Consider the following 16552-nt stretch of genomic DNA (forward strand, 5'->3'; position numbering starts at 1 on the left):
ATGGTGTTATTTTAAATCAACACCATTTTGTACTATAAGAAATATATAAAGTAGAATGTTTTGATGTGTCATTTGTACGTGATGCCGGCTAATGATTTGGAATGTACCCATAGTATTCGTATTGTTATCTGATAAAATCATGCTGTTTATAAGGTGCACAGTTTTCTATGCTTTCAATTGTTTTCTGTTTGAACCGTCCTGGTTTTCTTACTACAACCAGAAACTACATGTGATATATACTATTGATATCGGATTCTACCCATAACTTGTTAATAATTGGTAATATTAATTATGTGAAAACAAAAGGGCCTGGGATTGTGTAATGTGTTAATCAACACCATTGTCCTAGCTATATTAGTTATATATAAAGTTGAATTCTTTGATTCATTGGTTTTTCGTCATGCCTGCTAACAAATTTGACCTCGATATTTACGTAGTTTAGATATGATAAACAATTCATTTGGGTAACACATTATCACGTGACATAGAATAATGCATTTAATTTTCATTTAAATGAAAGGAGGGACGAATTACCTTAAAATCTTACATCAAGCGATGCATAACTCTGTGATTAACCGAGTAATAACTGTTTGAGCTTCTTGGTTTGTTCACAAGTTATCTCCAATTAAAATGACATCACAGATGTTTGTAAACAAAATTACAACGGACACAGAAACAGGATGAAACAAGTTTTGGAAATTCATCTAGTGACAATGAAACGATCTATCGATATATGATTACTACCGAAAAACCGTCGAGGTGTCGATTTCTGATCTGTTTTCTTTAACTAACCTTGAGCATTTATTGTGATAGCATTTTTTTAATTGTTAATAAATGTATAATAAGAAGATTTGATATGATTGCCAATGAGACAACTCTCAACCAGAGATCAAATGAAATAGAAGTTAACAACCATAGGTCACCGTGCGGATTTCACAAAATGATCAAAGCCCATAACGCATAATCAGCTATAAAAGTCACCGAAATGACAAATGCAAAACAATTTAAACGAGAATACTAACGGTCCGATTTATGTAGAAACAATGAATGAAAAACAAATATGATATACAGCAACAAACAATAACCACCAAATTACATGCTCCTGACTTAGGACAGGCGCATCCAGAATGTGGCGGGGTAAAACATGTTTGCTGACGCCCAACCCTCCCCTAACATGGGACAGTTGTGTTACCGAACAACATAATAACAAAGTATAAAAAAAATCAGTTGAAAAGGATTTAACTCATCAGGTCGATATAAAACAAAAAACAAAACGAACAAAAAAACACACCGGACGTGGCAGGGAATTTATCCATCGCCACAACAAAAACAAAATACAATTCTGAGAGTACTTGCAGTTACTAGAAGCAAGTTCCAAACCAATAGCAACTAATGAAAAAAATGTGTATCTAAGACTTAAATATATCAACCAGAACACATCAAATAAAATTAGTGTAAAGACTTCATTAACAGTCAGAGAAAAACTTAACCTAGTACATTTGCAATGCCCTAATACAGATATTGACAGATTGCAGAACATCGAATGCGCATATGTCTATAACAATAATATTTAGTTTTGTTTTAATTTACTGATGATAAAATCAATAGGAATACCAATAAACACAATATTCAATGATCTAATTAAAATGTTTACCTGGATCGTATCTTAATTTCCGGGCATGATTAGCAACAACATCTCCGTAAAATCGGGATGTGATATCCCGTTTAAAATAAGTTCGCATAATTCAAAGTTCGCAAAATTTAAATATACACACTCGTAGCGAAAGAATAAAATTACTTAATCACATACACTTTATCAAACATGTCAAAATATGTGCAATAAATGTAAAATTGGACCTCGAAAGGAATTTATAAACACTCCAAAAATGTGTGAATTCAATGCGACTGTCAAACAAGTGAGAGGTTTTGCTAACAATAACACCAGGATTTATCTAACATTTTCTACATAAGGGAACGCCTGTATCAAGTCAGGAATATGACAGTTGTTTTCTATTCGTTTGGTGGGTTTGAGCTTTTAATTTCATCATTTGATAAAGGACTTTTCGTTTTGAATTTCCCTTTGAGTTTTTTTGTTATTTTATTCTTTTTGGTTTTGACAATGTGACAGTTTCAAAAATTCTGTTCTATTTTATCTTATCAATTTTTTTTTGTATTTACTATTTCAGGTATTGCTAAACTGCCTCTTAATAGCATTCCGAAACCATTATTTTTGGAAGAATTGGGCACTTGTATCGGCATTAAATCCTTCCAATTAGCAATTGAGCTTGATTTTGATATTGCAGAAATTCACCGCATACGTTTGGAATCAGGTCGTAACTTGCGCGATGAAACACGAGAAATTTTAAAGCGGTGGGTTTTACGTAAAGATGTTTCTTTGCGTTCACTTGTTGAAGCACTGAACAAAATTCAGAGAGGGATGGACTGTGTCTATAAACATTACGGTGATTGAAATAACTGTGTCCGATACCAAACAAAATTAGTTTTTTTAATCTCTGTAAAGGTTTTCTCTTCTTTAATATTTGCTCTAAATTCAAATTTATTGAAATAACTGCTGTTTGTAAGTTTTGTTTTAGTATATACAGTACTTGTATAGTTATCTCTACTGACTTAACGATAAGTCAGCCGTTAACGATGATGCAATGGTCAGTCTTCGATCAGACACCGATCAGTAAGGGTTTTAAATATTTTCTACTAACGTATCAGTCTGTTTATCTGATCGGACTGATATTGTCACAGATGAAGTCTTTAGTATATATCGGATTATTGTTGATGCGAAATGAACTCATGTTATAAGTTGAAGTTTTTCATTAACATTGATATATAAGTAATATTTTAAAAAAAGAAAAAAAAAACTAATTTAATTATTTAAGTGTTCTTCCCTTTTCTCCTTTGAGTGTCACATCAGATTACTAATATTATACAAATCTGACATTCATTCATCAACATGATTTCTATAACAAATTAAGGCAACAATAGTTTAACCAGAAAAACGTTTCGTTGTTTTTGTCTCGCCAGCGACAATAAGTAAAAACCAGTAGGTATCGGTTCAGCTTTGTATTATATTATATTATGGCGAAAAAATTGTTTTTGGCGAAAATGTATTGCGAAAGAAGTATAAAGGTTCGTCCATCTAGCTTATTTATTCGAGTATGTCGGACAGTTTTTTTTATCAAGTAAAACAACAACGTTCTAACCTTGAACTCGTCATATGGATTGATTTTTGACAGAAAATCAATAATCAACTGATTGTGAAAAAGTGCAAGTATTTTATAGCTATCGACAATTAATATCCATGTTACTAATACGTATAACTTGTATGGATTAATAAAATTGAGTTGTCAAACGGCTTCATATGTCACTATAATGAGTTCTTTTATCAACTTTACAACTTTAGCAAGCTATTTGTTTTGAAGTGTGTACTTTACATTCGTTTAAACGCTTCTATATTTAACAAAGTGTTACGTTTTAACTTTCACTTTCGTCGATGGTTCTGTGATCTTTTTTTTTTAAATAGACAACATCAAAAAGAAGAATATTATTTGATTCTTATCAACTAGACGGGATAAACATATATAAGATGAATTGATATCTGATGACGTTTCAAATATAAATATTGACACTCAGATATCCATATCAAAATGAGGCAGTAAAAAAGTTAGGTTGCCTTTTAATGTAATTTGACAGTATCTATAAATGTAAATAAAGAAAATATTATTCTTATTTGTATACGTTTATTAAAATGTTGATTATGAAATTGAGATCTGGGATTAATGTGCATTTGGAATTTAATATATGTTCCAGATATGCACTAGACCACAACGCTTCAAATTGAAACTTAATTTGTTTGCAAACCCTTTTTTTCATGCAGATACTACTAGACAACGAGTTATTATCATTATACAATACAATACAATACTTTATTCTCTAAAAATCAATACAATCAAAGTCACAGAGAATGACATGCAAAAACAATATACAAATAATACATAGTATGGTAGAGGTGAGATAACATTGGCGTAGTATGAGATACAATATAAAAAAAAAACAAACAAAAACAAACAAAAAAAAAACCAAAAAAACAAAACAAAACAACATTGTAATGTCTCCCCGTCCTCTGATTAAATCTAACCATTGGGCAAAAATCCGTTCAGATAAGTTTCTGAAATCCTAATTAATGGAAATTTTCATTAAAGAAATTGAACACGGTTATATTAATTATCGACAGAATCTTTTTGAGTCTTATTCCTACTCGGAGTTCAACAGTTATTGCAAGTCTCTGTTAGTACATCTACTGTATCAATAGTGCGTTCGACTCCAATCTTAGTTAACTTAGATTTTTTAGATAACTAATTATAAGATTATCCGTTTTCCTGTCTAAGGTCACTGGTTCTCTATGGGCCACATGGTTCCTCCAAAAATAAAAACTGACCGCCACGATATAGCCGTCAGTACTGAAATGGCGTTAAAAACAAAAAATCAAGCAATCAATCAATCAATCAATCAATATTCCATTACACAAGTTGGACCGAAACTATTGTACCCACAATTTTCTTAGGAGAATGGCTATACACAGTTTGGAATAAGGCAGTTGTTTTCAATTTGTTCCGTTGATTGATACCGTTTGATTTTGTCAGTTTTTATGGGACTTTTTAAATTTGCTTCGGAGTTTAGTATTTTTATTATAACTTAAGTTTAAATCCCTTCATGCCCATCATCATGCTGTGCAGATACAGTTCTACAACTATGCAAAATATCATCGATATCCGTCTAGCCATTTGGAGTTAAGCTAATGTTTTGAGAATTTTTTTCTCGCATATGGAAGATAACCTTATGTTTCTAACTATGCACAAATACTTCTCTTATACATTGTTATCTTGATATCGTTGTTCTTTTCCTAAATTGTTTCCAGCTCGATATTTGTTTCAGATATTTTGGATGTTTTTTAAAGAACCTCTTAGGTTAGTATTCATTTTGATATCGCTATGAAGACCAACTTCAACCTCATTTAGAATTCCATGATATGCATAAATATCACGGATATTTGTCAAAGGGTTTCCATCTGGCACTTTTTTAACAGTGTCATCGTGTTCCTCGTATTACTTGTTACCCACGAATTTAATGACCCCATATATATCGTATTAGGTCACTAGCATTGTTTAACCAATTTATGTTACCGACTATCTTAACATGTAGTCAAAGTGATCAAGTCTTCAATATCAAGAACCTACTTCCATTGGTCTATACAAAACAAATGCCAACAATAACAACTAGTTATCTCTAATGTGATTTCAGCATTTATTTGCAGTCGTTCATCATCAATTTCATCATCTGTTTTTGGGTCAGATTTTTCTTCAACGCCATTTAGTTTCTATAAAGGGAATACATTTGATAAATGAATGGACAATAAAAATAAAAAAAAAAAATAAATATTTTGCAAAACGACATGTATTGAAATAAAATCTAAATGAATATGATAAAATAAATACTTATTCCGGAATAACATGTCGCCTATTTTCATACATTATTTTGTTTCCTAAATTGATTTTGGAATTCATTTAAGTGTTCACAAAACTAAATAAACAACGGAGAAAAAAAGTAAACAACTGAATAGGTTACTTCGAATAGTTGGGATGATGACACTCATAGCACTCTACTGATAAAAGTCTCTATTTCAGTAAAACACATGTTTATAATCAAAATAAATATACCTATCAATAATAATAACACGAGTGAACACGCTGAAATGTCTCGCCTTCTTTACTAACCATTGATATTATGTTGATAGTAAAAATGAAGCTTTAAAACAACTATCACATAAATTAACACGATCCAAGAAAATGAGGTCAAGGTCAGATAAACCAAACTCGAAATACATGTACACCTTACAATCATTCCATACACCAAATATGCTTTAAATATAGTTGACCTATTGCACATCTAAGAAACAAACTTAACCGAGAAAACTTAACATTGCTCAATGAACAATGAAAATTAGGCCTAGGTCAGATGAACCCTGCTAGACAGACATGTACACCATACAATCATTGCATGCTTTTAACATAGTTGACATATTGCATATAGTATCTAAGAAACAAACTTAACCAAGGGAAACTTAAGATTGACCAGTGAATTATGAAAATGAGGTCATGGTCAGATGATAATTGCCAGACAGATATATCATGTATATACACCTTACAATCTTTCCATACACCAAACATAGTTACCTTATTGCTTATAGTATTAGAAAAAAAACAGACCAAAAAACAAAAACTTATCTTTGAGCAATAAACCGTAAAAATGAGGTCAAGGTCTAATAAAACATGCCAGATTGACATGTACATCTTAAAATATTTTCATACACCAAATATAGTTGACCTATGGCATTCAGTATTAGAAAAACAGAACAAAACAAAAAAAACTTAACTTTAATCACTGAACCATAGAAATGAGGTCAAGGTCAAATAACACCTGCCAATTGGACATGTACACCTTACAATAATTCCATACAACAAATATAGTAGACCTATTGCTTATAGTATCTAAAATATGGACTAACCAGGAAAACTTAACCTTGTTCACTGATCCATGAAATGAGGTCGAGGTCAAGTGCAAAATGTCTGACGGGTATGAAGACCTTGCAAGGTACGTACAAACCAAATATAGTTATCCTATTACTCATAATAAGATAGAAATTAAGAATACTAAAAATCTTAACTTTTTTTTCAAGTAGTCACTGAACCATGAAAATGAGGTCAAGGACCATATCAATAGGGATTGTTAATAATATGTGTATCCACATGCAGTTGGTGCTGTCACTATACACACTTTATACCAAGTTTATGTTCGGATTTATTTTGATATTCAAGGGCATAAAACTAGTCGTGTTGCTCATCTAACATATATATTTGACAAGTCCGCAGTCGTAATTGATTTTTATCTCAAAAAATGCACGGGAAATGTATTTGATCGATCTAAATTTATATAGAAGGGTGTGGATGGGGTTTACAGAATAGCAAATAATGGGCAAAGAAATAAAGAAGAGAGAAAAATTCGAAAAAAAAATAATTAGAGAAAATATGTATATGTATAATTGCAATCTTTGTCGTAGCGTGTATGTGTGGTCGCACGATATTCAAAGATATATGAGAAGTAAGCATTTTTCCAATGAGCAAATATACCACCAATATTGAGACCAGAAACATCAGCAGCAGGAAGCTTTTGTGTTTAAACACCCTTTCACCATGATCGTGTCCAGTCCAACATCCTGCTGAAAAACATATTTCATGACAAACATGCTTCAACAAAAATAAAAGTTGCGTAGTCCTAGTCCAGAAAGGATCGCTTGGTTGTACAAAAGTTGGGCAACCTCTTTACGAGGAAATACAACGAACAGTAGAGCCATAAATGTGCATATGTATATAAAAATAATCTTTCGTTTGATTTTAATTTACTGATAACAAAATCAATATTGATACCAATAAAAACAATATTCAAAGATTTAATTACAGTGTTGAATTGGTAACCTTTTAGAATAAGTTTGTTTACGCGATTGATAAGTTTATTCGGATCGTTTCCAAATTTGCGGGCTCGGTAAACAACATCTTCGTAAACATAAGGATGTGTGTGTCTGAGCAGAAAGTGGATGAACCAGGGGTATGTCAAAGAACGTCTCGTCCTTCTTCTGAAAAACGTTTGTCGGAAGATACCAAGACCTTGTTAATAAATATTCCGTATCAACTTAGCAAATTATACACGATGGTCTTGCAGTATAGATTCTAGGTACTGACGTTAATAACGTGTTATAGTATTCTTTTATTTGTCTTTGTAAATTATTACTTTTACTTTTTAGTCTATTTTTGGCGATACCCATTTGACGTGGCTCGGTACTTGTGCATCCCGTCATTGTGTTATTGTGCTATGGTAATTTTGTATTCTTGTCTTTCGTTTTTGCTAATGTGCTTTGTCTATATGCCTTTTTGTTTATCTTTGTTGACATATTTGCTTGTTTTTATAGTGATTAGGATTATAACACAATGTTGACTGCAGTTCCCATATTTTTGACATTTTTACCTATTATGTCTGTTTGTTTTGTTCACACATCGTTGTCAATATAATGGAATTTTATGCGACTGTCATCAACGTGAGAGGTTTAGCTACTAGTAGCTATAAAACCAGGTTTAATCCACCATTAGGTCTTAGGGACTTTCCGTTTTGAATTTTCCTCGGAGCTCGGTATTTTTGTGATTTTACATTTTATCCCGTTTGCAATAAGTTTTCTACAGGTACAACCAAACTTCAAAACCAAAATTTTATATCTATGGAATAATTTAGTAAAGGTTTTAAGTAATTTGTGGTAACGAAATCCCTGACTCAATAAATAACCAATAAAACATACATTATAGAACAAAATTTCAAGAATTATTGCCAAACTTAAATGCTTTAAAAAGTTATTTAAAGGAACACATGAACTTAAAAACTAAAAAACTCCCTGAAGAGGAATATAACAAATACTGGAGCCTCTGGGTCACTATTGGAAACTAATTAATAAATGTCGGATTTTGGTTTATCAATTTTGTTTTAAACAGAACAAATAGATATTCCAAGAACGAATTAATTATTAGATAATTATTCATGTTTAACCTAATGTTGCACCATTATATAGTCAATTGTTGTTTTTATTTAAAACTTCCTTGCTGTGAATATGCCATTCTGTATACCTTTGTTCATACATGTTGTGCTAGTCTATTTGATACAATAAAGCAAATTCATTATAAAAAAAATGCATAGATTACGTTCATTGAAATCAAAAAGATTACAACAAACACAGGCATAGCGAACGATTTGTGATATATAAACACCGTAAGATGGTGCCAAAGGAAAATCGTCGTACCAAAAAGGAAAATTAACCATACGGAACGAAAAATCGTCCTTTTTGTTGTAGATTTTAGTGTAGAGTTTCCCGTGTACAACTGAAATATCTAAATCTTGGAAAGGACAGATTTATTTGATTGATTTCAAATACTTTCCTTCGGGTAAATTTCGGCAGTATATTTAGAAAACTCTTGTTTATTTAACGAAAACATATCATCAAGATAACGATAAGTGTTGTTGAATTTATCAACTAAATGCAGTTTAGACTGGTTTTTACTGAGTTTGGCCATTAACTGTGATTCATAACAGTACAAGAATAAGTCTGCTATTAAAGGAGAGCATTAGGTGCCCATAGGAATACATACAAACTGTCGATTAACTTGATTGCCAAAACGTACATAAATATTATCAAGGAGAAAATGAATGGATTGTATAGATGATTTGTATGAATGGCCAGAATGAATGATTTTTAGAGTAAAAGATGTATAAAATAGATTAAAACATATAAAAGTATATTAAATGTCATTTAAATAGATAAACTAGACGGAATCAATAAAATTATTTTGTAAGTATTTAAGCTGTAAACAGTAAATTTATATGAATAAATCAGTTTGAGTGAAAAGAAGTATATAGATAAAATAGCAATTTCTACACTATTAAATGATTAGATAATTCAATACTTAGACTATAAAGACAAATAGTTTTGTTGATATTGAATTACAGGTATTTGAACCAATCTGTTCGAATATGATGTAAAAGTTTCCTTACTTTAGTATATACAGGACCTTTGTACTTCATACATGAACAATTTTGTATTCTGTTTATATGTGTGTTTTGTGCTTAACATGTGTCTTAATCATGGCTATAATATAAATGTTTTAACAAGCTTATTGTGTTATGTTACTGTACGCTTTGCTTTATGTCTACTTATATAATGTTGGTATTAATTTTAATGGAATGACCTGTAAATGACTAACAGAGGAATATTTTGTAGAATTCGATATGTTAAATTTTAAGATGCGTAATGCATGATGAGAACAATGTTTTTCATGTTTAACATTCTCTGTTTATAGATTTATAAGTCAATAAAATGGAAAACCATAGTTGTCTTATAGGTTACAAGAGCGCAATTATTTGTTTACATTTTACCGGCAAGTTTTTTGACCCCAAAATGGTACTCAGAATAGAATCCTGTACGGCTTCTAATTGGATGATACAGGATTGGAATTACTTTTAATCGAAAGTTTATCCAATTAAGTTTAAAAAATCCAGAAAATCAAATTCACATTTTACAAAGTATAGAAAATATCTTCCATTTCTGCACGACGGAGCCATTAAAAATATGCCTTTTTCATTAAGCGAAAAAAATAAACGATCTTTTTCAACTGCATTTTAAGTCAATTTTTTCCGCATGACCATATATAATTGTTTTGTTGTTATGGAACACTGGCATTTCTAGTAACAGGAGCTGCTACCCGTTTTTCCCTAGTTTGTGTAGTCTTCGAGAAATAAAATAGGGAACACCACTGGTACCCTATAGTAAATGCATTGCGAATAATTGCGCTCTTGTAACTTGTAGGAAATATTTAAGTACTGTATTTTGGATATTGCCATCTGAAATGAATAGAGTTATCTTTCATTGTACTGATTACTTGTACTTGTATTGCGGGGTCATATACATATTACTTCACAATAAAACATATCCATTGATCCAGAGGTGTTTATTCTAATATACGACAAAAACAACCTAGTTACATAACATTCTATCATTTTTGTCGAGCCTGCGAAATTTATTTCGCGAAAGCGAGACGAAGCGATCCTATGAGCGTCAACATTTACGTTCAGTCTGAGGTTAAAGTTTTTCAGTCATCCATATCTTTGTCAAACCTTCGTGGAATTTTATGAAATTTGGACAGAAGCTAGTTAGTGACCAAAATACAGTATTCACAGCAAAATTTTAAAAATATCTATTTTAATTTTTCCGTATTTTACTGATAAATGGACTTAGTTTATAAATTCAGTTAACAAGTAGAAACAGTCTGGGGTTCAAGCTTGTTATATTTCAGATATTTTGTCAAACCTTCATAGAAGTTTATGAAACTTAAGCACAAGCTTTTTAATGATTAAGTGATAAGGTCTGATGCAAAGTTTTGAAAATATATTTTCATTTTCAGTACTTTTCTGATTAGATGGACTTATTAGTTGTTTACAGTAAACATTTACAGACAGTCCGGGATGAAATTATTTTTTACATGATTAGTTTGTAATCCTTCATGGATTGTTATGAAACTTGCACCGAATCTAATCTCTAGACCAAGAAATAGCGTCTAAAGATTTTTTTTGATTTTTTTTTAAATTCTGTATTTTACTAATAAATGGATTCACTTTTTAAGTCAACATACACTTTTTCACTGACAGCAGCAATCGAAGGTGAGACACATGGTTCCGCGGAACCCCTTACAATGTTTGTCTAATTGTTTCCATCAATGAATCCGCCTTTCGTGTGTTTGTATCCGTAAACCATGAGATTACGACATGTAGACCCAGTTTAAGAGAGAAAATTGGGTTTCTTATTAAGTACATGGCCATGAGTCCATGAATGGCGTCAGAATCGGAAAGTTTTCGAAAATGTCTATTAATCTGTTGTTGTAATCTTGGTAATTATCAATGCTTCGACATTACTCATGGTGATAAATATTTTCGTGTAAGGAGGAAACCCATAACAGGCAGCAAGCGTTTGCAAGGAGAAGAGTCTTTCTTGCATGTGTACTTTTGTCAAAATGTAGGTACATTTGTACCTGCAACATGGACATAGGTAATGACACAGACGAAATATCATGAAAATCATTTATTGGATATTGGAGTGTTCCTTGTTTAGCTCATATGTGAATGTTAACTTGCAGTAATTTTTTCGACGTTTCAGTTTGTATAAACGGTCATGTCTTACTTTTTTAATGTATCATAAAATCCGCATGTATATGTTGTATTCACTACAGTAATGCTTTCTTAATGCGCATGGATAACATGTTTTGACAATGAACTTATTATTTGTTTGTTACATTCAATTCTGAACTGGCAAAATTCAACATCAACTAACAAGACTATTATAGACGTTTTTTCAATAGAAGACCAATTGTGACTTTTTAGGCTAAATGGAACTTTTCTTAACGGCATACTTGTACATGTTGTATTTTAAAAAAATTAAGAACCTCAAACTATTTTCAGGACATGGATCAACATTCGTTCGTTGGGGTAGGAGTCAGTGCCCGTTACAAACAGAGCTTGTCTATTCTGGTATGCAACAGTTAAGCAATGTTTTAAATTATGTTAAAATGAATTGAAGAAAATATCTCAAAGAGAATATGTCAAATAATATGAATTATGAGATACTCCGTTTTTCATCTTAAATTCAAAAGCGCTGTCCTAAAGACAGTCACATTAAAAAATTTAAGGAACAGTTATATGTTTTCACGCTCCCGTGTTTATGAAGAAAACGCGTTTAATGTAACATGCTTGTAAAAATTTCTCTTTTCGCAGTTTATACGATGGAAAAAATAATAATATAATTATCTGTTTCAATCGTGACTGACTCTTGTATGTACAAGTAATGGTAATTATATATTTCTTAAACCCATAAAGGTTATGCTGCTGGTCAGGAATACTACTACGCCACCAATCAATTAGGCGGACCTTCAAATATGTTATGTCTTTCAATGGATCCAGAACTAAGCAACCGGACAGAATGATTAAGTTGTCGTTTATTTGTTTCGGAGTTCGAAGGACACAAATTTGCACCAGGTTTTCTTAGAAGAAAATCATTTTATTCTGGAAGGAAGAGGGAGTACTTTGGTATTTTAGCTTCTAGTTGTTTTAGTTGCAAAGCTTCGTCGTATATTTGTGTGGATATAAATCCTGAGTTCATTGCAGGCAGAGAGAGAAAAAATGATAATAATTTGTTGTATCCAACAAGCATGAAGTGTGGTTCCCTTCCTTGCCCACCGTACCACAATAGTTTGGAAGTATACTGTGTTATCTGTTCAAAATAAGGTTAGTTTGTTTAATTTTAATAAAGGTAGATATATCTTAGCATCATTTGCGTGTAGTAATTTATTGCATTGTTCTTTTGATAGAAAATAAAAGGCCAGGAGACGAGGAACTAATGCCAAAGAGAGAGTTAACCCCACTCCCTCCTTAAAAAAACCCAAACAAAACAACAAAAACTTTAAACAAAACAAAAAACAAAAATCAAGAATCCAATAGACATTATAGAAGTCAACATTCAGCAAATGTTATAACAAAATTTATTTTGCTCTAAATTAATGAAATTTAACTATCAAAGATCTCAGATAAAAAAGGAATGTTCTCCAAATTGTATTTGGCAAAAATATTAAACAATGATATGACAAAACTGAGTTATATAAAAACAGTTCAATACGTCGTTCATTAAAAAGATTGTAAACACACCAAACAATAATATTTATAAGAGAAATCAATATTAAAAGCATACAGATGGGTGAGGTCCTAACCTGTACACAAGCTAACTTAAAGCAGTCCTTACGACTGCTCTATAGGTTAACTTGGCAAAATTTTAGCAGACCTGTAAGTTAACGTTATCCCTAGCAGACCAGACCTCATGTCTGCCTTTTTATGACTGCTGCAGACCAGACCTAAGGACACGTTTGCTAGAGCAGACCTGTTCCCAGGACAGGTCAGCTCGACCAGACCAGACCTGTGGACAGGTCTGCTTGACTAGACCAGACCAGACCTGTAGACAGGTCTGCTTGACCAGACCAGACCTGTGCACAGGTCTGCTTGACCAGACCAGACCTGTGGACAGGTCTGCATGACCAGACCAGACCTGTGGACAGGTCTGCATGACCAGACCAGACCAGTGGACAGGTCTGCTTGACCAGACCAGACCTGTGGACAGGTCTGCTCGACCAAACCAGACCTGTGAACAGGTCTGCCTGACCGGACCAGACCAGACCAGACCTGTGGACACGTTTGGTATTAAACAGAGCAGTCCTGTCGGTCATGGGGACAGGTCTGCTTTTTAATCGGTCATATGGGTATTCTTTACCACGTTGATACAAACAATAAAAGCAGTCATGTTTACAAGTTAACTTTGAATCATGTTAACTTTATCTTGAAAGCAGACCAGATCAAAGTTAACTTGGGACCAAGTTAACTTTATCTTAGAGGAACAGACCAGAACAAAGTTAACTTTGGATCATGTTAACTTTATCATGGGCCAAACCAAAGTTAACTTTTATAAGAACAGGTCTGGTTTTACTGTTGATAGCAGACCTGGTCATAAGTTAACTTGCATGTAGGACTGCTTGTGGCAAAGTTAACTTCGTCCAAAGTTAACTTCAATTCTGGACATGGACCTGTCCTGAAGTAAACTTTTCGGGCAATCATTAAACAGTCCTAGGACCAAGTCTGCTTTTTAAGTTAACACAAATTCTGTCCTAGGACCGGTCACAGCAGTCATAAAACTGGTCCTAAGTTAACTTTAACCAGTCATAAAGTCTGTTTATAAAGTTAACTAGCTGAACAGGTTAGAACTGCACCCATCTGTATAACCTGTAAATACAAAGTCATGATGCCCACCATTTTACTTTCAGTATAAACATAGAGAGATATGGTAGGATTGCCAATGAGACAACTCTCCACGAGAGACCAAACTGACACAAAATTTAACAACTATAGATCACCGTACGACCATCAACAATGAATAAAACCCATACCGCATAGTCAACTATAAAAGGTCCCTACATGAAATATATGAAACAATTCAATTGAGAAAGCTAACGGCATAACTTATAGATTAAAAGGTATTGTTTGAAAATTTAGAAATCATTTTAAATTAAGGAATACACCTCCCTCATGCAAAGCTCTGATTCCTTGCCTGTATTTGGCTGTACTTTAGGTCCTTTTGGTTGATCGGCTCTTCGTCGTTTATGTTAAGTTTTGGATTTTCAAATATTTTTACTGAAGAGACATTAATTGTTGAAATGCGCATTAGGTGCAATAAAATAGGTACCGGTAATATTATTATTACAAAACAATTTACTTGAAACATATATGACAGACAGCAACCAACGACAACCACTGAACTACAGACTCCTGACTTAGGACATGCACATAAAGAATATGACGGGGTTAAACATGTTTGTGAGTGCTAAAATCCTATTCCTAACCTGCGACAGTAGTGTTTGTTTGTTGCCCTCACTATTTGCTATAGAATTCTATGTGCACTATTTGGTTTCTGTTTTGGTGCATGAAATGTTTGATCTTATAATTCATTCTATGAATTATAAGATACTGAGAGTTGATGATCAGAGGTGAAAGATACCACAGGGACATTCAAACTTATAAGGCAAAAAATGACCCAACAATATACAAACAAACAAACAAACAAACAATCCTTGTTAACTTCATTTATTACACCTGATCATATATTGCAACACGACTACGAAATAGAGGAACATTTATTTAAGGAAAACTCGGATGCTGATATTAATTATGTTTGTCTAATTACCTTTTGTCTTCTGTTTGCTGCCTCGTTGAGTTAGCATAAATTTTCTGTTATTTCTTCACCAACACAAATAAAAAGTTAAATCACAAAAATACTGAACTCCGAGGAAAATTCAAAACGGAAAGTCCCTAATCAAATGGCAAAATCAAAAGCACAAACACATCAAACGAATGGACAACAACTGTCATATTCCTGACTGCGTTTTAACCCTTTTTTAATATTCCAACTAATTTTTTCACAAAATATGTTTAACTTACAAATTTAAGAATATGGTGGTCTTCACTCGGTCGGAATTAACTCTTCTTACTGGATTTGTTTTAAGAAACTGGTTTAACCCTATCACATAATATGTCTTTATCTAGTCAGTCCAGCTAAGACATGAATTGTTCGTAGTTGTTTGCTTTCCTTTTCTATCAAGTGCTTTTACAGATTAATACACGGTCATAAAGTTGCAAACTGTTCAAGGCCGTTCGGTGATCTGTATTTATTGACAATCTTACCTTGTTCGTTGATCTTAGCAATGATAATTCAAAATGAGAGTGTTGAACTTCGATTGATAAGAAATATTAATATAAAAATAGAGACTGAAGTATTTATATTGAGTGAAAATGTTGGGTTTTTTTCGGAGTATGTTTTCCTTCTCTTCCTTCTCTGATCTTACCTGTATGTGCAATTATACTTCGACAATAAGAGAATAACATTACATGATATTTTTCATATTAATTATCAGGCCGAGGTTTTGATATCAGCCCAAGTGTCATTGGGTATGTATTGACTGAGGTCTTTGTTAAATGTACAGTACCACGGTTTTATGTGTGTACATTTTTATGCACTATTGAGGTTTATTCATCCTAATGATGTACTTCATAAGATATAACCAAACTACAAATCATGTTTGCCTTAACATAACATCTTTGTTTTTCAAAATTGCAATTTTATGGATTTTGGAAAATTCAAATCTAAACTTGTTTTTAGCAAAACTGTTTTGATACTAGTATGTGGAAATATGTAGAACTGCTAATAAAATTTGAACGTGTATCATTAAGGCCGTAACATTTTAGCTGTCCTGTAGTTTATTACCACTTTCTGATGTTAATGCCTTGAGTGAATCAAGTATAT

At 32.4% G+C, this 16552-nt stretch overlaps 1 protein-coding gene and 1 long non-coding RNA gene across 2 annotated transcripts in view; both read left to right on the forward strand.

Annotated features, from left to right (window-relative positions):
- Window positions 1-3775, forward strand: part of LOC127708185 (uncharacterized) — a 73143-nt gene extending 69368 nt beyond the window's left edge. The window contains exon 14 of the mRNA XM_052213034.1: window positions 2187-3775. Within this exon, the coding sequence (XP_052068994.1) occupies window positions 2187-2470 (284 nt within the window). The 3' untranslated portion in view covers window positions 2471-3775. The remainder of the gene's footprint in view (window positions 1-2186) is intronic.
- A 4111-nt stretch (window positions 3776-7886) lies between these two features.
- LOC127709001 (uncharacterized) lies at window positions 7887-12950 on the forward strand. Its single transcript, XR_007985460.1, has 3 exons — window positions 7887-7941; window positions 12118-12186; window positions 12532-12950. It is a non-coding gene; the product is annotated as an uncharacterized LOC127709001 (long non-coding RNA).
- Window positions 12951-16552: the final 3602 nt, after the last annotated feature.

This window comes from Mytilus californianus, unplaced genomic scaffold (assembly GCF_021869535.1).
Source record: "Mytilus californianus isolate M0D057914Y unplaced genomic scaffold, xbMytCali1.0.p SCAF_7, whole genome shotgun sequence".
Classification (NCBI taxonomy): Eukaryota; Metazoa; Mollusca; class Bivalvia; order Mytilida; family Mytilidae; genus Mytilus; species Mytilus californianus.